Below are 24750 nucleotides of genomic sequence, written 5' to 3' on the forward strand. Positions count from 1 at the left end.
ACAGAATGGCAGAGGACAGAGGAGCTGCTCCAGGCAGCAGAGGCCGTCTGAGATGGAGCCAGACAGCAGCACAGCCCAGTGTGCTCACAGCGCAATTGTCTTCTTGTTGCCATCTGTTTCCAGTACCCTGGGAATTCAGGCCATATACGTGAAGATATGATTGAGCTAACGCACATTCTGTCACTTGCCCAACTTTTCTATGGGCCGGATCAAGGTACAGGATCCTCAACTGTTCACTCTCAAAATAGAAGTGTTAACAGGGTCCACAGCTGGTGCCGTGGCTTAACAGGCTAATCCTCCGCCTGCGGTGCCAGCACACCGAGTTCTAGTCCCGGTCGGGGCGCCAGATTCTGTCCCGGTTGCTCCTCTTCCAGGCCAGCTCTCTGCTGTGGCCCAGGAAGGCAGTGGAGGGTGGCCCAGGTCCTTGGGCCCTGCACCCGCATGGGAGACCAGGAGAAGCACCTGGCTCCTGGCTTCAGATTGGCGCAGCATGCCGGCCGTAGCAGCCGTTTATGGGGTGAACCAATGGCAAAGGAAGACCTTTCTCTCTGTGTCTCTCTGTCTCTCACTGTCTAACTCTGCCTATCAAAAAAAAAAAAAAAAAAAAAAACAGGATCCACATTGGCCAGTCAGCTAATCACCCTTCCCCAGTGTATCCGTCATCCTGTTTCCGGTGTTTAACGCACAGCAGACAGACCTCATTCCTGATGCTTTTCACAATTTACTCTCCTGTGTTAAACACTCAAAATGAAAGGAAGGCTGCACCTTGAGGGACAAAGTAAACTTGTTAGCATCCTATCAGGAACTGTGACACACCAGCCGCCGCCCCTCCTTATAGAGGCATCAGGGCCCGAGGACGGGGAGCCGGAACACCCACACAGAGTCTCGGGTTCGCAGTAGGCACCCAGGATTATTTTCAGGGTTTCTTTGGTTCACTGCAATAAGACTGATCTCTTTCACATCCTCCCCCGTCTCGCCCACGTAATGTCAGCTGAAAAGAATGGCTGATCATGCCAGGCTTCTATTTGTTTTACTTGAAATAATATTTAAATATTTGAAGACAGGTTTAAAATATCAAACACAGGTTCTTAAAAAAAATAAACAGCAATGTACTTAAACCTTCTTGAAAATGCAAGGCTAGTTGAGGAAAAGAAAATTTCATGAATTTCTTATACTCAACCCACATATTCTCACTCTTTCATGTTGGTGAGCTCAGAAAGACATAAGGAATTCTTTGGCAAAAAGCATCCCCTGCTTAAAATGTGCAAAGTATTTGCCTCTGTGTATAGGAAATACGATTAGTCGGAGCTCTGTACACATTACCTGCGTGAATCTTGCATCCTGTTAGTTGAAACCCTCACGGAAGACCAAGCTGGGACATTTTGCTTCAGTCAGGACTGAACAAATATAGTATGGGTATTTTAAGGATATTGTCACTCACACGAAGCCTCTGCGGTAAGGGACATCTGCTAACAGTTCTTTATGTCACTGCAAACATTACAGCAAAGTATCAAGTTGGGGGGTAACTCATTTTCACTTCTGCTCCGACAGCAAAACACTGAAGAAGCGAGCACAGAGCATATGGCCACCCTCACCCTGTGCTTTCTCCACCCACAGCCTGCGACATGAATGTTCACAAGCAGTGTGTGATCAACGTCCCCAGCCTGTGTGGGATGGACCACACGGAGAAGAGGGGACGGATCTACCTGAAGGCCGAGGTCACCGATGAAAAGCTCCACGTCACGGGTAAGCCTTGCTCGGCCGGCAGCAGCACCGCAAGGGGAAGATGGAGCGGGCCGGGGGCCGGGCTGAAGGTGTCTGTCCTGCTGGAGTCACCACGGTGCCTGGGCCCTGCAGACTTCACACATCTCCCAGAAAACTGGCCTGGGCACCCTAATGCCCAAGTACTCAAGGTCGTACAAAGTCACAAGCCCCGTGTGGTCTGGGGTATTGAGAGCATTGATTGCCAGTGTACTCGCCCCAACAGGGAAGCTCTTTGATTGATCAAAATGCGGTTAATAGGCGTGGAGGAGGGAGACGGTGGATGATCCAGAAGTTTGGTGGCGGGGAGCGGGGTGGGGGCTGTGATGACCTCGGGATAACCCCACGCCAACGGCAGCAGCCAGTGAGGAGCTGTGTGCTGCTGCTGTCTGAGGTACGGGCCTAGAACCTCGCCCAAGTTGATCTGTTTAGTCCTCACGGCAACCCGGTTGTTAGCATCCTTTTCAAGAAGAGGAAACTGAGGCACAGGGAGATTGGTAACTTGCAGCATTGCAGGTTTGCTAAGTGAGCAGTCAGGATCCGAACCTCGGCTTGTGGCCGCAAGCCCCGTGCTTCCAGTTCCCATACTGGAATCCCTACCAGCAGGACAGGATGCTGGCTCCTCGGAGCCCTGGCTGGGGCTCTGCTGGGGCACAGCTTTTCCTTTCGTTCCCCCACAGCCCCCTGTGGGTGCCTCAGCGCATGCAATCAAGTTATCCTGGAGTCTTGTTGACCAGGAACCCCCACGGACTCGGACTCGGGACAGCTTGGCCTCTCCGTGACTTAGGTTTAAAACCCAGATGTCACCTGGGACTCCATTGTGGACCCCTGAATACTCTGTCTTTGACAAAGGCATTTGTCTCATTTGGTTGGCAGAGGCTTTGTGTTTAGGAAGGTTGAGCTATTTAATGGTATTTATTTGTAAATGACAAAAGACATGGAAGAAAGGCTGGCGGGTTCTGTTTAAGAAACGGGGCAAGGAGAGTTCCAGGAAAGCTTACTTTGGGAAATATATTCGAAATTCTTTCCTTTGACAAATAAGCAGATTTTCTACCCAATGTTGGCCTCGGAGAAGAAGACAAAGCAAAGGACTGAGAGGTGTTGCTAGGAGGGGCCACACAGTGTGCCGTGGCCACTTTATGAAAAACCACCTGTGTCACTGACAAGCTGGAGGAAACTGGGGCTGAAACCCCTGCCATCCACACAGAGTCCCTTCCGACTTCCTGTGTCCTAGAGAAGTTATTCTATTTTCCCAAAAACCATCCCTGTTGGACCCTTGCACTTGAGGGCTGTAGCCCTCACCCCCATCTCCATTTGATTGGGCTGCTGCGATCCATGGGGTCCCCTGCCTTTCTCGTGGCACAGCCAGGGCCCCTCCAACAGCACCCACGCTCTCTGCCCAGAGGAAGGAGGCCTCCCTGGGAGCCGCGAGGACATCCGCAGTGTCACATCCTCCCCCTTGTTTCTCTCTCTTTTCTACGGAGGCCTCGGCATTTGTCAGAGCCCTGTGTTGGGGTGGGAAGCGGGGAGCGAGCCACTGAGGAGACAATTGCTGTAAAACAAAGGCTTCGCAGGCCGTGAGGGATGGAGCCACAGAAAGCAGACCTTGTAGTGGGGGAACACGCCTGTGCTTTGCCTTTATTTCCACAGCGACCGCTGTTGGCAGTAGAATGGGCATCCCAGGTGAACAGGCAGAGTTTAATTACGAGGCTCGCCCGTGCCCCTCGCAGCTCCCTGTAAGGCCAGGACGCCTGGACTGGCTTTAAATGTCGAATTGTCACCCGTTGTGTTTCTGGATAAAGCCGAACACGCACTGCATGCTGGCCGTGCCCCAGGCCTTCTCCTGGAAGAAAAGCCCTAAATCATATGGTGCTGCCCGAGGCTTTTAGTCTCTTCCGTAAGCTGCAAGAGCCTTGCAGATAGGAAACTGCGCAGAAGGGCACAGGTGCCCTGGCCAGGGTCACACACGGGTAGAAGAGAAAGGCCAGATCCCATCAGGTGCAGGCTCATGCATGCTAATCGCACCAATGCCGGCGATTGACCTTGACTCGGAATTGCAGAACCGCGTGGCAGACCATACCTATCACTGAATTGGACATGGGCTTCCCATGCATACAAGCCAACCAGTGTCACTTACAGCAGCTATTTAGGTCAAGTCCCTAGGAAATTAGCCTAAAAGATTTTGTATAGATACAGCTCAACTCCCGGAATGTGAGCTCAGCAGTGGTTCAAGAGTAATAATGCCTTGTTCATTCAGGCTGCTGTATAGCTAGATGCCTCAGACCGGGTAATTTACAAGTAATAGGCACGCATTCCTGGCAGTTCTTGGCTCTTGGCTGCACAGCCAGCACCTCTGGCCATGTCCTCGTGTGGTTGGAGGTGCAAACATTCCCTTTCAGCTTTTTGGCAAGGCACTCATCCCATTCATGAGGGCACAGCATTTAATGACTTCATTTCCCAAAAGGCCCTACCTCTTTTTTTTTTTCCTCATTAATTTGAAAGAGAGAGGGAGGGAGGGAGGGAGGAAGGGAAAGATATCAATCCATCTACCATCCTCTATCTGCTGGTTCACTTCCCAAGTGTTCCCAACAACTAGGCCTTGGTTACACTGAAGCCAGGAGCCAGAAATTGAATCTGGGTCTCCCATGTGGGTGGCAGGGACTTAAGTACTGGAGCTGCTGCCTCCCAGGGTCCACATTAGCAGGAAGCTGGAATCGGAAGCGGAGCTGGGACTCTAACAGGCACTCTGCGATGGGATGCAAAAGTCCCGAAAGGTGTCTCGACCACCACACCAGACGCCAGCCCCTCCTATTTAATACTCTCCCGTTGGGCGTTGACTCAACAGGTGAATTCTGGGGCCACACCCACTTGCAGCTCTCCGAAGTGATGCAGCAGCTGGCACTTCTCCAGTGCTTTCCACAGAAGAGCCACTTCCTCAGCTCTTCAGAGCTGAGTGTTCACACTGTGAGGGGCTTGACCGCATTTCTTCCTACGTGAGAAAACCAGGGCACAGGAAATGAGGTAACGTGTGCCAGATCACACAGATGATAAGTTTAGTGGTTAAATATTTAAATAGGAGAAGTCGAAAGGAGGTATTTTCATGACAGGATCAATACAAACTGGAGTCCATTTTACAAACACAGCTGTTTCTGTAAAGGAAATCTAATTCTAAGTATAGAAAGCCGAATTCAAAGAAATGGCTGATTAGTAAATGAATATGTCAATGAAACATGGAGTTTAAGGTGATTTTAGATTTTCAGAAGTTGCGCAAATATTAGAGTTTCCATCTGTCCTTCACCCAGGGCCCACTGATGTTTAGCATCCTCGCATAACCGTAATTTAAGTAGCAAAGTAATCATATTCTCAGTAGTACCTGGTACATTTATGAAAGACAGGTATTTGTGCTAGCGGCTGAGAATTGGGCTCAAAGAGCCAAAGACATCAGCCTTTGTTGTACCACAAGGAATGCAAAGCAGAGCCTCTTCAGTGGCCTCCCTGCCGGTGCCACCTGCCTGCCCCTCCTACCAGCTTAGGTACGAATTTGTTGTTGGTGACAAGTAGTGCTTATTGTAGCTTCCTGTTCCTAGGATAGCTTTCTCTGTGCTGAGCACCTTTTAGTCATTGTTTCATGGCATCCTCCAACCGTCCCACAAAATGAGTACTATCATTCTCTTCATTTTCTTTTTTTTTTTTTTAAGATTTATTTATTTGAAAGACAGACTTACAGAGAGGCAGAGGCAGAGAGAGAATCAATCTTTCTTCCATCTGCTGGTTCACTCCCCAAAAGGCTGTAACAGCTGGAGCTGGGCCAATCCGGAGCCAGGAGCTTCTTCTAGGTCTCCCACTCCATTGCAGGACCTCAAGCACTTGGGCCATCTTCCACTGCTTTCCGAGGATATAGCAGAGAGCGGGATCAGAAGTGGAGCAGCCGGGTCTTGACCCGACACCCATACAGGTTGCCAGCACTGCAGGCGGCACCTTTACCTGCCATGCCATGGCACCAGCCAGCCCCTTCTTCTCTTTATTTTCAAGATGACTAAGGAAATTCAGCAAAGGGAAGGGAATTGCTCCAAGTTACAGGGTTAGAAAGTGATGGAGTCGGGGCTTGAAGCCAGTGCTGACTTGCAATGCCTATGCTATGAGCCTCCCAAGTCTCTCATTAACTAAGGAGTCTCCTTTTGGACAAATACTAAGCCCATAAACATTTGCTTTGCCTGCATCCAGCACTCCATGAGGTTCTTTAAGGTTATGGAAAGTATGGTTCTTAAAACCAGGGGAGAAAAGAGTAACCCATGAGAAGGTGGAAGAACAGTCCAAGTCCAAGTACAATCAAGGGCCAAATGTGAATAGTGTACCACGGTGGGTGCACTGGGCGGGGAATGACCCCTGGAGCAGAGGAGGCTGACGGACTGTCGAAGTCTGAGTGGCAGAGGCAAGACATCTCCAGCTGCGGGATTAAATGGAATGTGAGAAGTAGTCCAGCTTTAATGAGAATGCAGATATAAACAGTGCAGCACAATGAGCTTATGGTCCAAAGGCAGGTGATTTCTTGGAAAATGCATTTAAACCGAAGCCCTCACAGCTGTGTTAATTGCTAGACGAACTCAATCTCCATTTTCACCTGTGCAGAGTCGCTCAGGTTGAAAATAATTCCCAGCGCAACAGGGAGACTCCTCCCAGGAGTCCTACAGGGATGGAAATCACCTTTTTGAAACCAGAGCAGAGTTTTCTCTCTAGATTGATGCAGTCTTGATGGGAAAAGCCTCTGCTTGCGAGATGTGTGGTTTTTTTTTTGTTTGTTTGTTTGTTTTGTTTTTTTTTTTGCCTGTGGGCAAGGATGCTGATGTTATCAGAACAGTTTCACTTTTTTCTTCCTCTAGCAGATGATTTTAATGGGTTTTCTACATTCTTGTGTGCTCTTTTTATTTGAAGGAGTGGTTCAAAAAAAAAAAAGCCCTCATGGGAACTAATTTTCAATTTAATGTTGTAAGTAAATGGAAAAAAATCTCATGTGCTGTACAGCTGTTGCAGGAACAAACCTCTCCCACAAATAGATTACCCTGAGGAAGACTGATTTTCTCAAAGACTTTGAGTTGCTGGCTTGGGGTAGAGATCGAAGTTCCAAGCTGGGCTCCTGTCCAGGCTCCTTTGCAGCCCAGAGACCCACGCTTGTGTGGACCCTCAGCTCCCCAAGTCTCAGACTCCCACCGTGATTAAAGCAGTCATCTTGTAGCTGCTCTTTCACCTTATCCTGGGGTGCTCACTGCGGAATCAAGGCAAGGAGCAGTCATTCGTTCTTCTATTCCTGACTTCATTATATGTATTGAGCACGTGCCCAGCTCTTGGCCAGGCACGGGGGTGCTAAAATAATCATGAACAGAGCTTGTCATGGACTGTGTGGTTGGGGCTGGGGGGTGGAGGGAGAGAGACGAAGACGTGAAAAGGACTTGCAGAGCAACCACTAGGTCCCTTGACATGCACTGCGAGCCTGGGTGCCTCGGCCAGAGCAGTGGGGCCAGAGAGGCAGGGGAAGCGAGGGCATTGCAGGTTGTGGTCAGGAAGCTCAGCACCATCAAGGGACTTCAGGATCTGGGGGAGCAAGAGGAGGGGCGGACAGGAGGAAATTTGTTCCTTTCCGTTTTCAAGGGAGCAGGGCTGCCGTGACAACAGCTTTTACAAGCGGCACAGTCTGTAGGCGATCAGGTCGTAGGGGCCCCAAGTTAAATGTGTCTTTCTCAATCAGAGGATTCGGAGTTCTAGTTGGGTCCGTTTTCGATGGGAGCAGAACAACCACTGCCCACTCTGAACCTTAGACTTTACCCGAGGTTCAGGGTCACAGTGACCGAGGACTTTCAGGGTGGGGGTGGGGCAGGGGGCGGCCAGCAGGTGGCCCATCCACTGCCGGAGTGCTCTGTGCCTCTGCGTTTGGCAATGGCGGCAGGCTATGGGATGTAATAACTAGTTTGGGCTGCCAGCAGGAGATGTTAGATCAAGCTGCTTGTTTAAAGGAAAAAAGTGTTTACAGGAGGTAATTTCTGTAAAATAAAACCTGGACTCTGGGGTTTGGATCCGGTTTAGGATCTGGAAAGTGATGCAGCTGCTCTAACTGGTCCCTCAGGCTGGGATAGGATAGAGAGAGGGGCCAGCGAGAGGCTCCCGATCCTGCAGCTCATCCCGCTCAACGCTGGTTAAGGGGTTCTCAAGCAGACCTCCCCCCCCCCCCCCACTGCAGTGGCATCCTTTGGTTTGTGAATAATGCATCTGGGTGTTGTTCTGACGGCCAGCCACCTCCCACGTAATGGTGCGAGAGTCCACGGAGGAGCCTTGATCACTTATTGCGTCTGGCTGTAGGACGGTAAATTTCTAATTCTGACGTGTTCTTCTATGTTGGTTAGCTGTCACTCTTCTGAAAGAAGACCTTTCCTTTTGCTTCCCTCTACATTTATAAAAAAGTACCCGTTTGGGCTCGTGAGTTATTTTTCAGTGTCTTTTTTTTTTTTAATACTCAGACTGTCCCAAAGTTAGCCAAGGGGGGGGGGGAGGGAGGCGTGCTTCAAGCTGGCTCTTGTGTCCTTTTCACATCACCCCACAGGAATGGTTTTGCTTTTGGGGTCCCACCCTGTACGTCAGTCATCCCTTTGCAGAACCTTGGTTTTGGTTTGTGTGGAGTTTTTAGTGGCAAATAGTCCTTAGAATCCAAGCCTGCACCCTCTGCAGATGCTCTGTAGATACAGAGAAAACTTTTTAGAAAACTTGACCCTGCTGCTCCAAACCGCCCCCCCCCACCATCTGTATTCTTTGTACAGTCTCCCTCGGGGGGTGGGGGACCCTGGCTCCTGACAGCAGCCTGTGCGCCCGTCCTCCAATGTGGCGCACCGGTCGGGCTGCCTCCTGTGACACTGGTATCCCCTAGCAGAGCACTGGTTTCAGTCCCATTTGCTCTGCTTCCAATCCAGTATCACTGATAACACATCCTAGGAGGGACCAGCTGATGGCTTAAGGACTTGGAGCCCTGCCGCGCGTGGGAGACCTCGATGGAATTCCTGGCTTCAGCCTGCCCAGCACTGTATGTTGTGGGCATTTGGGGAGTAATTGCTGGATGAAAGAGATCGCTCTACTCCCACCCCCTTTCTGTTTCCTCTCCCTCCCTCCCTCTTCCTCTCCCACCTAAGACTTTGCCTTTCAAAGAAATAAACACGCAACCTATGCTCATCCATGTGCTACATCCACATTATGTACATCAGACAGAGACCTATCACAGCAATACCTCTACCAAGACCAAGCCTACTAAATGAAGTTCAAGATTTTCTTGCAATTTTTGGGAATCTTGATATCCCACTAAGGGTATATAGCCAGAGTCCTGTGACTTGAACTAAATGTTCTGCTCGGTAGCGTTCATTGTCAGCTGGACACGTACCACCTTAACCAAGCGATCTAATGCAGCATCTTGGCTTGTAACAGGGCGCCGTAGAGTGGGCGAGGCCAAGAGCAGACCTGCATTCTCACAGTTCTGGGGGCTGGATGTTCAGTGCTGGAAGTCCCAGGTGAAGGCACTGGCAGATCTGGTGTCTGAGCCGTCTCCATGGTTGCAGGTGGCCTCTTCTCATTCTTTCCTCACAACTCTTCTCTCTCCTCTCATAAGGGCCCTGATCCCCTCCCAGAAGCCCCGTCTACAAACGCTGTCCTGTTGGGATTAGGGTTTCCCCCTAGGAATTGGGGTCAGACATTCAGTCCCTAGCACCTGGGCTCCCCAGTAATGCCACACTCTGAAAGGATGTCCGACCTGATGTGTTGGCGTAGGAAGCCCACAGTACCCCCTGCAGTGTTCTGCCAGTCTTATAACCAGAATCTAATCAAGAGAGGAAACCAAGACAAATCCAGATACCGAGACGTTCTGTGTGGTAACCGGCTGGGCTTTTTAAAAAAAAAAAAAAAAGTCAATGTGGTGAAAAATAAAAACAGTCAAGGGTACTGTTCTTGATTAAAGTAGGCTAAAGAGACCTGACAACCAAGTGCAATCGATAACACTTGATTGGATCCTGGACCCAAAGCAGGAAACAAACAAAATAGCTGTGAAGGACTCCTGGGGGACAGTGGTTGTAGACCAGTTTTTGTATCAGCATGAGGTTTCTGGGTGATGCTGTTGTGATTAGGAGGGGAAGATATTTTAGGGGTAACTTTCTCCAGCATCTGTAGCTTCCAAATCAATCACCAAAAGCAAAAAAAGAAAAGAAAAAAAAAAAAAGGCTGCAAATATCCATGTGGGATGGAGAGGGCACCCATGGAGGCAGAGGCACCAGTGGTAGAATTTAAGGATGAGTGCATCAAGAGAGGGTGTAGGAATATTCATAGGACTCTTTAAAAAAAAAAAAAGATTTATTTATTTATTTTGAAAGTCAGCACTCAGCTGACCCCAGTATGGCTGAGTCACTGACCGTGTCCTTGGAGCCCCCTGCTGCTCGCCACATGGGACTTGCCATGGCACACTCCCATGGTGGGCCAGCACTGCCCAGGGCCAGGGGACCACTCGTGTTCTGTGTGCCCCAGGAGCTGCTGGGTTGTGCCCATTCTCCATATGCCCAGGGAGAAAAGAAAGAGAACCCGAATGAGTCACACGTGGACAGGCATGTGGACATGCATCTAAGGATAGTTGTGAGAGCAGTATTGGCAAAACTGTTTTATGACCTAAATAAGCATGGAGGTGTTGAAGAATGGCTGGGTGGGGGCCGGCGCTGTGGCACAGTGGGTTAATGCCCTGGCCTGAAGCACTGGCATCCAGTATGGGCCCCGGTTCTAGTCCCGGCTGCTCCTCTTCCCATCCAGCTCTCTGCCACGGCCTGGAAAAGCAGCAGAGGATGGCCCAGGTTCTTGGGTCCCTGCACCCATGTTGGGGACCCAGAGGAGGCTCCTGGCTCCTGGCTTCAGATCTGCGCAGCTCCAGCTGTTGCAGCCAATTGGGGAGTGAACCAGCGGATGGAAGACCTCTCTCTCTGCCTCTCCTTCTCTGTGTAACCTTGACTTTCAAATAAATAATAAATCTTAAAAAAAAAAAAAAGAATGGCTGGGTGGGTGGACCAATTGTGTTCTGCACCTGCACCTTGGGTACCACCTTCCCCTGTCCTGGGGGTTCCTGGGCCTGCTTTACAGACACCAGCTCAGCGTTGGTCTATGTGAGCCTATCTTTCAAGAAGAGTTCTGTCTTCTTAGAAAGCAGCATTGAGAAGCTCTCTGGCCCTTGCTTCTATGTGAAATTGCTCCTTTAGTTTGGGCATAAACACTGGTAGAGAAAAGTTCCTCACCGCTACTCAATACAAAGTGCTGTTTGTCCAGATGGCTTTGTTCGCAGAAGTTCCGTGGGTCTGTTGACACCTGCTGGGGACCATGGCACTGCTGCTGCTAGGGAGACACGTGGCAAGGGCTCCTACATTTTGCAGGTGGGGAAGTGAGAATGAAGAGTTCAGTGTCTGCCTGATGTCTACAGAGAGGACTGGTGCTTCTCTTTAGCTCAGAAAGCAGCCGTGGCCCTTCCTCATCTGGTGGTCTCTCTGTGCCTGGTCTCCTGCCAATGGCAACGTCAAAACACAAGTAGCAGGTGCAGAAAAAGTGGACAGTAAGGGCATACCAGAGACACTGCTGGGATTGAGTGCCTAGGTCCTGCAAGAAGGGAAACCAACATTGGTTAAACACCTCCTGTATACCAGGCCCTGATTGCATGCTTTCCTATATGTGGTCTCATCACAGTAACCCTTTGAGAAAAACGTCATTGTCATAATGGCTGTCACCATCATGTAACTGAGAAAACTGAGGCTCAGAGAGGTGCGATCAAGTGGGGGACACTCTGCCTCCAGGCCCAGGCGTACCCTCCCCATTCTCTCACACAGCTGACCAGCGGAAGATTCTGTGCGAATTCATGGCCAGATCCCATGAGCACAGATGTGGCCTGCACCATTGCTCAAGTGTTTGCAGGCTCCGGTTTCTACCCAGCAGTTAATAGTTGAGGCTGCCTTGCAATGGCTCAGGGCACCGGTAATTACAGCAGCACCACTGGCACCGTTGTGGGGGAGGGTCTGGCAGCAGGGAGTCTGGCTGGGGCCTTCCCTGCCTGACAGCGGGGGACCAGAGTGAGCAAGGATGGGTGGGTGCATTTTCACAGTGCCTGAGTTGGTGTGGCGCGTGCCCGGATCAGTCCGGTCTCACCCTGCTGTTGCTGCCTGTCCCCTCCTGGCATGGGTTCTACTCCAGCAGACACGCCTCCTCTTTCTGACAATCTTGGAAGATGCCATTCTCTAGTAGACTCTGCTTTCAGTCTTGATGCTCACCATGCAGGCACATCCTTAGCATCAGTGAGCCGGGCTACGCCTCTCACCTGTGGCAGCCTGCTTGTACCCACAGTGCTTGTACCCACGGTGGCAGCCTGCGGGTACCGGGGGAGGGCTAGCGTGTTGGCCTGTTCAAATGCAAAGCAAGTGATCTGGGTCACAGCCAGCAGGTTGCCATGGGCCCATCTGCTTACACTGTCTTCTTCCTTGGTTGGCCATTCCTGAACGTCTGTGTCATGTCCGTGTGACCCTGTTGGCAGCCAGTACCTTGCCTGCCTCCCCAGGTGCATCTCATATGCTCCCCTCCCCTTTACAATGTGTTCCTATTAGAAAGAAAAGCTCCACGCAGCTTCTGCGATGCAGCAGGCACCCGTCCACCAGGGCTTCCCCTCGTCGCCTTTGCTTGCGCCATTTGCCTGCTCTCTCCAGAGCATCTTTTCGGCTCTCGGCTCCAGTCACCCTCATGAAGGCTCTGCTGACATCTTACGTCCTGCCTGCCGGGGGCCGCTTTCTCTCTGTGCCCTTTCTGACTTTGTTAAGTGATTTCGCCAGTGTGTCTATTTATAAGTCGGTCTCTTTTTTACCAGATCAGGAGCCCTCGTGCTCAGCCCAGTGCCTCCAATTTGTGCCTAATACATTTGTTTGCTGAGAAAAATGATGTTGCCGATGATGGAAATATACAGTGTGCACAACATAAAAAATTTACAAGGTTCCTACTGTGCTCCTACATCCCAAATCCAAGTGACTCCTGCAGTTCTAGCCCTGTGTCTGGACCAAGTTAAATGCTCCTATCTGGGTCTCATTCATGGAGCCACATGACTGCTGGGATCTTTCTGAGAAACAGGCATCCACCAAGAGACAGGCTGCATCCTCTCCAAGAGACGTGTCGTTATTTACATCCTGACTGTGCTACCTCGTCCTGACTTATCGGTGGCACAGCTAAATGTCAAGTGCGTACTAACTAGCAGCATGCCCTCCTACGGGTTGTTATTCATGCTTGGTTCTCTTTGCAGCGATTCAAACATAGCTTTCCCTGCTGGGTGCTTAGTCACTGGGTGTCCGTGGGAGGCAGCAGGATCGGGGCGAGGGGCAAAAGGGCTGCTAGTGTCATTTCCTTCAGGCAGTGTTGGCCTTTATCGAAAGGTCCCTGGACCACCATACACAGAGCGGCCTGGTTTTTCCTGTTCTGCTTAGGACAAGCCCAACTCCCTGATGCTTTCATATTTTTTTAAGATTTATTTATTTATTTGAAAGTGAGTTACAGAGAGAGAGGGAGAGAAAGAGAGAGAGAGAGAGAGAGAGAGAGAGAGAGAGAGAGAGAGAGGGAGAAGAGAGGGAGAGAGATCTTCCATCCTCTGGTTTACTCCCCAGATGGCCACAACCACTAGGGCTGAGGCAGCCCAAAGCCAGGAGCCAGGAGCTTCTTCTAGATCTCCCATGTGGACGGCAAGGGCCAAGCACTGGGGCCATCTTCTGCAGTTTTTCCCAGGCCGTTAGCAGGGAGCCGGATTGGAAGTGGAGCAGCCAGGACTTGAACCAGTGTTGATACGGGATGCCAGCCCGGCAGGCAGCAGCCTAACCCTCTACACCACAACACTGGTGCCCTGGTTCTTTATAGAGGTGTCACCAACTGTCTCCTTTGACCACCGTTCCTGCCCCGATGATACACTCTTAGAGACAGGCCTTGGATGCCTGCACTGCAGAAAAGGAGAAGCAAATGTCTGGGGCCTCTTTCAAGATTCCCCCATTAACACACAGAGACGTTGACATTGACCAAGCAGGTCATCCTTGCACAAGATTTTAATTGCTTCTAATAATAGGATTATCATTTAAGCACAAGATTAATTGCCATGAAATTATTGCAAGGAATTTGATCATCTTGTACAAAAGTCAGTGCATTAGCCAAGTGAGGAATCTCTTAGAAGCCTGCAAGTGATATTTTTTCAATCACTTCTGTCACAACTGTCTTTAACTCTTTGATGGAGGAGACGATCTTAGGGGATGAGGATGGAAGAGGAGATGGATAGCAATTAGATGCCCCTGTCTGGTTCCCTACCAGAAGGTTGGAAAGCTTGGCCCGTGTCTGGGAATTGGTAGGTTTACCAATGGCAATGTCTCCAAATAAATGCAGAGGTCGCTTCCTCTCTCATCCATGTCATCCTCAAGGGTGGGGAGGAGTGGTCCAGCCGAGAGCTAGAATAGGCAGAGGCCACCTTAGGGTCCTTCCCAACACTAACCTGCTGTGATAGGCTACCAAGGTTTTTTTTCTTGATGTTTTATACAGGATCCCCCCGTTGATGTGCGTATACACGCTGGGATTACGGGCTGGAAAATGGTGCACAGAGAAGCGGGGTATTGTGGCAGTTAAGCAACCACTGGCGACCCCTGCCTCCCATGCCGGAGTCCTGGTTCGAATCCCAGCTACTCCAGTTTTGATCTAACTCCCTGCTAATGCCCCTGGGAAGGCAGCAGCCGATGTCCCCGGTACTTGAGTCTCTGTCACCTGTGTGAGAGACCAGGATAGAGTTCCTGAGCTCCTAGCTTTGGCCTCACCTAGACACAGCTATTGTGAGTGAACCAGCAGATGGAAGATCTATTTCTGTGTGTCTGTCTGTCTGCTTGCCTCTTGTTCTGCCTTTCAAATAAATCTTTTTTTCCTTAAATGGTGCAGAGGAACATCAGCCTGTGTTCATCTGAGCTCCCAGGCGTTTCCACTTGGAAAGATGCAGAAAATACCAGATAAGTTAGCTCCTGGGGTGGTTCTAAAATAGCCATGTTTGAGCAGAGTGGGCCGTGGCCTCCGGAGCAGCTCGGTGCCACAGCATCCCCAGGGGCCTCTCTGTAGCTCCTGTTTCCCTTTGTAATCAACACGAGGCTTCTGGCTAATTAGAGACGGCCAGGGTCCCTTTTCAAACCCAGCCAGGTATTTCCCACCCCTAGAATAATGGAGAGAGAAGTCGGGCATACTTCCTGTAAAAGCTCTCAAGCTGGGGGCACTGAATCAGCCCGGTTACCTGGGGGAAGTGTTTTTTCCACAGCTTAGACTTCCCAGAGGCAGGAAATGAAGTGGGAAGAAATGCAAGGTTCTCATGGGGAGGGGGCCGGAGGAGAGCCCTTGTCCTGGAAAGCACCATCCTGGCCCCTCTTCCCCTTCGCTGTCACTTTGTCAGAGGTGGGGACGCAGGGCGAGGGAGGGATCCATTTCTCTGGCCTTGGTCGTTGCCTGGGTGACTGGCTACCTGCGGAAGAACTCCTGGGGCCAACAACGGCCGGAGGCCAGGGGGAAAGTGCGTGTACAGGGGCTCCGTCCAGCCTCGCCACTGCTTGCTGATAGCCAGCTGCTCTGGGTGACCCCCCAGGCCACGTCAGTCCCCTCCCTCTGTGCTGCAGGGGCTCTGTGTCCCTCCAACCATCTGGCTCCTGCAGGATGCCTGAGAAAAGTCCTCAAGCACTTCCAGCGACAGACAGGCTCTGAAGAAGGGATGCCGGGCCGGCTTTGTTTCCAAGGTGATAGAAGCGACCTGGTTTTAGAGGCTACTGCAGCATGGGCTGTGGAGTCGTGGAGTCATGGGAGTCATGGGCTATGGAGTCATGGGCTTGACTCCTGACTCTGCCGCTAACCGGTGCTGAGCAAGCGATGGAGACCGTGACCCTATCAGTAGAGTTTTCTTCCAGGCAGCCTGAGTCGTAGAGTTCAATGCCTCGCAGTGGGTGCTGTATTGAAGCATTCATTGGCACTGAGTCCTTCATGACATAGCTACAACCACCATGGGACTCCAGCCACCATCAGGAAAAGCTAAGTCCAAACTATGTCTTTCCTTTGGCCACCCCTCCCAAGTGTGACACTCAGAGACATCCCTGCAGGATTGCTTTCAGAAGTCAGAGACCCTCAGCAGGTGTTTGGCTTAGCAGTCACGGTGCCAGTTAAGACACCAGCATCCTTCACTGGAGCGCCTGGTTCAACTCCTGGCCTTAGCTGCTGACTCCAGCTTCCTCTAAGGCTGACACCGGGATGGCTCAAGTGGTTGGGTTCCTGTCATCCATGTGGGACACCTGCATTGTGTTCCCAGCCCCTGGCTTTAGCCCAACCTAGCCCCAGTCACTAGGGGCATTTGGGGATTGAACCAGCCGATAGGCGAGCACTGTCTCGCTCTCGCTCTCTCCTTCCCTCCTCAAAACAACAACAAAAATCGAGTGGAATAGCTGAGTATTAGCCTTAACAATCTTAACCAGCTGTGAACCTCAGCTCTTTTTTTTTTTTTTTAACCTTCCCTTTTTTTAAAGATTTTATTTATTTATTTGAGAGGTAGAGTTACAGTGAGAGAGAGACAGAGAGACAGAGAGAGAGGTCTTCCATCCATTGGTTCTCTCCCCAGATGGCCGCAGTGGCTGGAGCTGCACAAATCCAAAGCCAGGATCTTCTTCTGGACTCCCACAGGGGTGCAGGGGCCCAAGCACTTGGGCCATCTTCTACTGCTTTCCCAGGCCATACCCGAGAGCTGTATTGAAAGAGGAGCAGCGGGACTAGAACTGGTGCCCATATGGGATGCCAGCGCCGCAGGCAGAGGATTAACCTACTGCGCCACAGTGCCAGCCCCAGAACCTCAGCTCTTGATCTCTCTCTGTTTCCCTGTCTTCATCTGCAAACTCAGATGGAGGCACTTGAACTGCGTGAACTCTGAGGCCCCCTTCAGCACGAACGGTTTGTTTCTGGGAAAATCGTTTCCAGGACAAGGGGCTCATGGGTATGCCCTTCTGGGGGAACTGACAGCAGAATTGGAGACTCCAATTCCAGACCCAACCGGGAGAGACAGGAGAAGCTTCTGGTCCAGTGATTTCCAAACACGTTCGAACAGCCGATGTCTCCCAGCAACATCTTATTTGAATGATATTTCCACTATACAGAGTATCTTCCTCTGTGACCCACAAAGGAATCTGTGGAGCAGAATTTTGCAGGCATAAAACCGAAACCTAGGAAATGTGAGTGCTGGGTAGGTCATTGTGGTGAGAAAGGGAACTGTCAGGAGCAACCTGAGTGCAGGTGTTTAGCACAGTGGTTAAGACGCCACTTGGGACACCCGCTTCCCATATCTGAGTGCCTGGGTTCAAGTCCCAGCTCCGATTCTGATGCAGGCCTCCTGCTCAGCCACACCCTGGAGGGGAACAGGTGAGGAAATTGAGTCCCTGCCACCCGTGTGCAAGACCCAGCTTGAGATTCCAGCTCTCTGCTTCAGCCTGGCCAAGCCCTGGCTCTTGCAGGCATTTGGAGAATGAACTAGCAGATGGGAGACATCTGTCTCCCTCCATCTCTCCTACTCAAAAAAGGACAGAAAGAAATGATTTTGAGGTGTCTTCTGAAACTCAAGGGTGGGGCCACAAGAGCACCTAGAATCAGAGGGCCACTTTCTGCGTCCTGCTGCCGTTTGGTTTTTGTTCACAGCAGGTTAGGCCTCCTTCCTGCTGCAGAAAACACAGCCTCAGAGGATCCCACATCTCTGCCGCTTGCAGCTTCTCTCTTCCTACTGTGCCAGGCAGGCACCAGAACCCCCGGGGAAGAGTTGCATTGGTTCACCGTGGGTCATGTGCCAGCTCTGGACCAGTCACCTGGGATTGAGGGTGGGTGAAGTGGGGGCTGGGGCAGAGGGAGCTGCGCTAAGCCGAGAAAACAGCAGGCGAGGGGATAGGACCGCAGACGTTAGCCAGGGTCGCACAGGAAGTGGCTTTGGGTACAGGGACTGGAGCCAGGCTCCTGCCTTCGACTTCAGTGCCCTTTCCTTCAGGTTGCCCAGCTGTGAAGTTACTGAAGAGCAGGACAGCGTCTGAGCCCGTGCGTATGACTCGTAGGTGGCCTGGCCTGTTCCCAGAAAAGGCAAGGACAAATGAAAAATGTCTGTTCAGTGACATTTGTCCAACCCAGCCACCCGGAACCTTAATTGCTGCTCTCATTTAGAAGCCATGAAATGGCTCTCTGGGTTCTAAGTGTACGGCATTGATGTGGAAGTGGTCTGGTGACGGCGGTGCCTGCGGGAAGCAGAGTGCCATGAATGCTGTCACAGTCAGAGCGCGGAACAAGTAGCGCAGAAAAGTGGAGGCCTGAGAATGGGACAAAGCCCTCCGATTGCCTCTGCGCCTTTGCCCTTAACTGACACTCCCAGGTGGCAGCTCCGTCTGCAGGCCGTGTGGCTCGCTGGGCAGGCCCGCACCTTTGCTTTCTGAGGGACACCAACTGGGAGAATGAAAGGGTTGGCAACACACGAACTGCACCTCTGGGTTCTCAGCCTCTGACCCGAGAAAGCCAGGCCGCTCAGCTGCCCCTCGGCGAGGTCCATCTTAGCCACGGATCACGGCCACAAGGCCCTCCCGCAGCTGGGAACATGCAGTGTCTGCTTGGTGTGCAAACTGTGGTTGTGATGCCCAGAGCACAAGCTACTCCCCGCCTCCCTCCCATCCCTCCAAAGCACGAGGGTCTCAGATGCCCCCTGGAAGGCTGCCTGGGTCCGGGATCTTCATTGTCCCCACATAGTCCTTGACTTGTGGGTTCCACCGTACCAGCTGTACTGTTTAACTCCTCTGTTGACTTGGCAGATTTACCGATCCTGTGATTGCTTTAGCACCTGGCTCATCGGCATGGGGAGAGCAATGATTTGGGGGTCACCCTCTGGATTACTTCACTGGATTTAAAGCGTTGCACCTGAAGTGACAGCTGCCAGTCATTTCTTTACAGGATCAATCTAGTTTCCTGTTAGGTTTGATGCATGTGGTCGCTTTGTGGTGGTCTGAGATCTTGACAGTTGTCCTGGTCAGAGCAAGATCCAAAAGTAATGAGAATATCAGGGTTTTGTTTTGTTTTGTTTTGTTTTAATTTGAGAGGTAGAGAGTGAGACAGAACTCCTATCCACTGGTTCATTACCCAAATGTCCACAATTGCCAGGACTGGGCCAGGCCAAAGCCAGGAGCCAGGAATCCGGTCTCTCATGTGGGTAGCAGGAGCCCAGTGACTTGAGCCATCATGGCTGCCTCCTAGGCTCTGCATTAGCAAGAAGCTGCAGTCAGGAGCCGGAGCTGGGCATTAAACCCAGGCAGTCTAATGTGGGATGTGGTGTCGTAACCACTAGGCTGAATGCACACTCTCAGAATTCTTCCAAGACTGTGGTTATGACAAGAGGCGCTGCCTGTGGAAATCTCTTAGCCTGGAAGCACACATTTAATTAGTGTTTATCTTGAGCTTCGGATTCTCAGCTTAAAGATGGCAGAGGTAGAAGAGAGAGAAAGACAGGGAGGGAATCGCTTTCTTATTTTGTCCTTTCTCCAAGGACTGGAGGGTTCCAGAGACAGGGACTGATGGTCTCTGGTCCGTGTGAACTCCGCGTGTCAGTGTGTCCCTTAGAGCATCCTTGCTGAGCCCGTGTAGGGGAACAAGGATGTCAGGTATGGGAAAGCCACTGATGCTGCAGGTGGTAGGGACAGCCCTGGGCTGGGGCAGTTGACCTCTCTTCTGCAGACTGCAGTGAGGGGCAGGACGTCCTCGCTGGTGGACTGTCGCCAGCTTACCAGGTATCATGCTCCTCGCCCAGACAGGACGTTCCTGGCCTGAGAGCCTAGTGAAGACCACTGGAAGATGGGGCTCCTGCAGGCAAGCTGGCAAGCACCGGGGGCCACCAGCCTCACAGTCTGCATCTTGTCCCTTGTATGTGATAGGCCAGCTTCACCGCGCTGTGTCTCCTAAGGGCCCAGCCACTTCAGGCAATGGATGGGCAGCGCCAATCAGCATTTTTGTCTTTGTATTCACTGATGTGAATGCTTATGATTTTATTAGCAACTGCCTGGGAGCCAGGCCTGGTTTAATTCAATTTAATCTCCTGGGTTATTTCCATTTGACGTCGTCTATTTTAAGCACAGATGAGGGAGGGGCCAGAGGGGCCTTCCACACACCACCCCCCCCCCAGCCCAGCCCATCCTGACATGAAGGAGGTGGCTTCATGGAGGCAGGCTGGCCGACCAGGTTCTGCTTCTCGCTGTGTTTGCCTCATGCCTGTGAGAAACGCTCTGTGTGGGGAGGGAAAACTGGGAATACTAATTAGGCGGCCAGAAATACAAATGGAGCAATTCTCTCTGGAGCCAGGAGGGAGCTGAATAATAACACCTTCCCCATCCCCTGCCTTTCTCCTTTTAGCGAACCACGTCTATCACTGTGTCGTTGGGACTCTTCCTCCTTGGACTGTTTGGATGGGCTGGGGTGGGGAGCTCTGGAGGCAAGATACCAGGGCCCAGCCCCCGCCCCGTGTGCTGGGTGTCCTCCGAGCGAAGGCTCTGTTAGAGGCTCTCGGTGACCGGGGACCAAAAGACTGCAGGGTCTCGTGACCTGGAGCTTTGGGCCAGCCCTGAGCCCCGGGCCATCCCATCCTTCTCTGCTCCCGGGGATGCTGTGCACTCGTCTTGGTACCACGAATGATGAAGAACAGAGAGATCCACTTCTGTGCCAGGTCTGGTTGGTGCAGAGTTGTTGGTTCCATGAGCCCAGGCCCTTGCAGGTCTTCTTTGCCCAAGAATCCCTGAGGCAGTCCTGGTGCCCAGCACCTTGTGGGGGCTCAGGGACGGCCACTGGGTGCTGGAGGCTTTTCTGGATGATCTTGATGATCCACGTGGCCACAGTGGACACCATGCCACCGGTTCTACTTGGCTAACTGCAGTTCCTATCGGGTGAGACTCCTTTGTTCTATTGACGAGGAAACTGGAAGTTAAAGGCTTTCAGGGACTTGCCACGTTACAAGGCAGAGCTGAGAACTGAGTTGAGCAGAAAATGTGTATTCTGGGTCCTGGGAGTTTCCATGCAAATCTGACCCAAAAGTTTCCTGAGGAGTCACCTGTGTGAGTGTAGGTTCAGCACTGTATGGTTTGGAGCTCGCTGCGGGAATGGCTAGAGGGGGTCTCCAGTGGGCCAAGCACCCTGCATGGTGCATTGAAGTCGCCTGAGTAGGGCTCCTCCATGGCCTCTGCTGCTCCCTGTGCCAGGTGGCTTCTCCCACCCCAGGCTTCCCAAATCAGACCCTGAGCCAGCAAGTCCGTGCCCTGAGTGAGTTCTCCAAGGTGATTCTCACGTAACTGCAGCTTGGACATTTCCTGTTACAGCCTTGCAGTGGGTTAGAGGTGCTTAAACACAAAAAGCATCTCTGTGTTTGGGCTGATACTGGAGGGCAGTGGTTAAAACTAGGACTCCCCATCCTCAGAGCAGGATGGACACAGCAGAGGCAGTGGCTAGGAAGGGGGAGGAGGGGTGCCGCGAATTCTGCCTGCTCTGGCAGAGGCCCCCAGGTTCCCTCTTGTTCCCAAACCCAGGATGACCAGGCCCCTTGAGACTCATTCCAGCACAGTCCCCACTGAGCAAGACAGCAAGATGCCAGATGATTAGTTTACAGAGAGAAATAAAACTGCCCACGTGCCTGCTAACCTCATCAGTCTCTCCGTGTGTCAAGATCCAGGAAAAGGCAAATGATAACGAACTCATTGTATTTAAAACACTGTCCTACATAGCAGAAACCCCCGTGGGTAGTGCTTTCTCTCCCTGTGGACAGTCCTCCAGGGACTCAGAACACTGCTCAGGGAATAGGCATCATAACAAGGCGATTAGATAAATGGTTAATTGCATTAGGCTAAGACTGAACCATTGTCCCAAGAGAGCTGCTGGGCTCCTGGGGGTGTGCCAGAAGCCATTTGAAGTCAGATGCTCAGATGCCTCTCCTTTGGCTAGCCACTCGGGCACCACGGATGCTTTCTCTCTGCTTATTTGAGTGTATTCACGTTGGACTCAAGCTGGTCTTGCAGGCCTAGGAACCCTCTGTCTACATGAGGGGACTTTCTGAAGCTCTGTTCTATCCAGTGTTGATGGATCCAGTAATGTGTTGATTCCCAAAGAAGAGTCTTGCTTTCCTCGTTTCTTGGTGCTTGAGAGAGAGGAGTCACCTCACTGTGCCTCCCGAATACCAGCAAGTCCCTTTATTTTGATTCTCTGCAGAAATGCCTTCCTTGAAGTTTGATTCTCTGACTCTCAGATAGTCAGATGGTGCATATAAAATAAGTCAGAGTGGTAAAAGAGCGCTGCTTATGTCTTAGCTTCAGACTCATGGATGTAGCCCCTTGCACAGCCCTGTTCCAGTTCCAGGGGGTCAGTGGTTTCTCCAAAATTCTATGTAGAGTAATGCGTCAGCGTCTTGGGAGAGTGACCACAGCTATCATCATCCCAAGTATCCTGGGACTCCCCCTGCAGACACACAAACATAGGAATGACAATGGGACTTCAAAACATTCATGAAAAAATGGAATTAAAAGATAAGTTTATTTCAGCGTAAAAAATTTTTGAATTCCATTAACGAGTGTTACAAAAAAAAGCTTTGCATGAATCTTGGAACTTTTTTTTTTGCACCACAATGAACTTATCTTTTAGTTCCGCCTTCCTTGGAGCTGTCTGAAGTGCCCCTGTATTTCCAGGACAGAAGACCACGTGATGGACCTTTTCCCTTTTTACCACCTGGTGTCCAGGCTAGAAATGGAGACCTGGGGTCATAGCGTGAAAACAAAAGTGTAAGCTTGTATTGTGAACATCAGCTGATGGGCAGCATCTGTGCACAGCAGAAGGCATCAGAGGTTTCCTTGTCTACGTAACCCCTCACTTCCCAGGCTGGGCCGTGGCTCACTAAGGAGTGCCCAGGCTGAAGACGCACTGTGCTCCTCCTCACCCATGTTTCCCCTGCTCCCACCGACCTGTAAGTCCAACCTGGAGTGTATCAGTGTGTGGCTGAGCTGGAGGTGAGGGGTCTGGGGGATGGACTGTCACGGGGATGGTGCAGAACTGAATCGAACAGACACAGCCTTGGCCTTTGGAAGACAGAACACACCATTCGGAGCACGCTGGGAAGCCACCCACATGAGGACAAGGTGACAGCCATGAGAAGACAAGGTGGACAGCGTGGGTTTAAGCTGAGAGTGGCCATGAGGGAGTCTGTCCTCTTCCAGTTAACCAGGGTTTCTAGAAACAGTGGGATTCTAAGAACTACTTAGCAAATTCAGATGTCCTTGGATTTCTGGGTTGAATTAACCAGCTGATAAGCTCTTAAATACTAAGAGGAAGAAAAGAGAAAGGACAGGGAAAGACATAAACCTACAGTCATGACTAACAAACCATTTATGACCTTGGAGAAGCTTCCAACAGCCCGACCGTCCTGCACGCAGAAAGCCTCCCTGTGATGTGGCCGCACGTGGTGCATGTGATGGTCCAGTTCTGTGCACCTGAGAGAAATCAGGAGGAGTCTCGCTGCCTTCCCCTCTGCTCACAGGCATGGCGCCTTTGCCAGCCGACAAGCCTGGGGCGCAGCCCTTGGCTTCAGAGCCTCCCTTCCTTAGGAGACTGAAGTCCTGTGTTCTTTCATCTTTCCGAAGTGACAGGCCAGACTGTGCCTTTCAAAGGAAAAACAGAAGGGCTGGTCTTGCTGGGCTCTGTCCTGGGGTGAGGGTCAGTGGACAGATGTGTAGGTGAGAACCTCGGTGTAGGAGGGTTCTGTGACTGATTGCATTCCAAGCACTGTGAGTTGAATGTGTGCCTGCCTGGTCCAACGAAAACAGACCAGTCGCTGGACCAGGAGCCATGGACATCAGTGTGAGTGTCAGATTCGTTCCGAGGGAAGCAAACTCACCAGTTTCCAAGTCGACAGAAGACAGAGCCAAGGCGGGAATCCAAGCACAGCATCTTTTGGAAAACACCAAGCCTGGATGTATCTTTCCCTTTTTGAGAATGAGTTAAGAGGGAAAACACGCAGAAAATGTGGCCCATTCGGCACACCGGGTTCTAGTCCCGGTCGGGGCACCGATCCTGTCCCGGTTGCCCCTCTTCCAGGCCAGCTCTCTGCTCTGGCCAGGGAGTGCAGTGGAGGATGGCCCAAGTGCTTGGGCCCTGCACCCCATGGGAGACCAGGAGAAGCACCTGGCTCCTGCCATCGGAACAGCGCGGTGCGCCGGCCGCAGCGCGCTACCGCGGCGGCCATTGGAGGGTGAACCAACGGCAAAAGGAAGACCTTTCTCTCTGTCTCTCTCTCACTGTCCACTCTGCCTGTCAAAAAGAAAAATAAATAAATAAATAAAAAATATATGAAGAGATGCAAGCATTCGACACAGCAATTAAGACACCATTTGAGATGCACACATCTATATCGAGTGCCTGGATTCAGATCCTAGCTCCACTTCCAATTCTAGCTTCCTGCTAATGCATACCATGGGAGGCAACACATATGGTTCAAGTCGTTGCACCCCTGCCAACCATGTGGGAGACCTGGATTGAGTTCCCAGCTCCTGGGCATTTGGGGAGTGAACCAATGGATGGGAGCCCTCTCACACTCCTTCCCCCCTGCCTCCAGACAGACACACTTCGGAAAGATTGTGGGAAATGGAATTTATTACATTTTTTTTTATTCAAAAGGTAGAGAGACACAGAGAGCGGTCTTCCATCTAGTGGTTCACTCCTCAAATGGCCACAATAGCTAGAACTGGGCTGATCTGAAGCCAGGAGCCAGGAGCTTTCTCCAGGCTCCTGGGCCATCTTCCACTGCTTTCTCAGGCCATAGCAGAGAGCTGGGTCAGAAGAGCAGCCGGGACTAGAACCGGCACCCATATGGGATGCTGG

At 51.4% G+C, this 24750-nt stretch overlaps 1 protein-coding gene across 3 annotated transcripts in view; it reads left to right on the forward strand.

Moving 5' to 3' along the window:
• PRKCA (protein kinase C alpha) overlaps positions 1-24750 on the forward strand; it is a 420895-nt gene that overhangs the window by 309278 nt on the left and 86867 nt on the right. For all 3 annotated transcript variants that reach the window (XM_062175255.1, XM_062175253.1, XM_062175254.1), the window contains one exon: positions 1618-1746. In XM_062175255.1, coding sequence (XP_062031239.1) covers positions 1618-1746 — 129 coding nt within the window. The remainder of the gene's footprint in view (positions 1-1617; positions 1747-24750) is intronic.

This window comes from Lepus europaeus, chromosome 18, assembly GCF_033115175.1.
Source record: "Lepus europaeus isolate LE1 chromosome 18, mLepTim1.pri, whole genome shotgun sequence".
In the NCBI taxonomy this organism is placed as follows: Eukaryota; Metazoa; Chordata; class Mammalia; order Lagomorpha; family Leporidae; genus Lepus; species Lepus europaeus.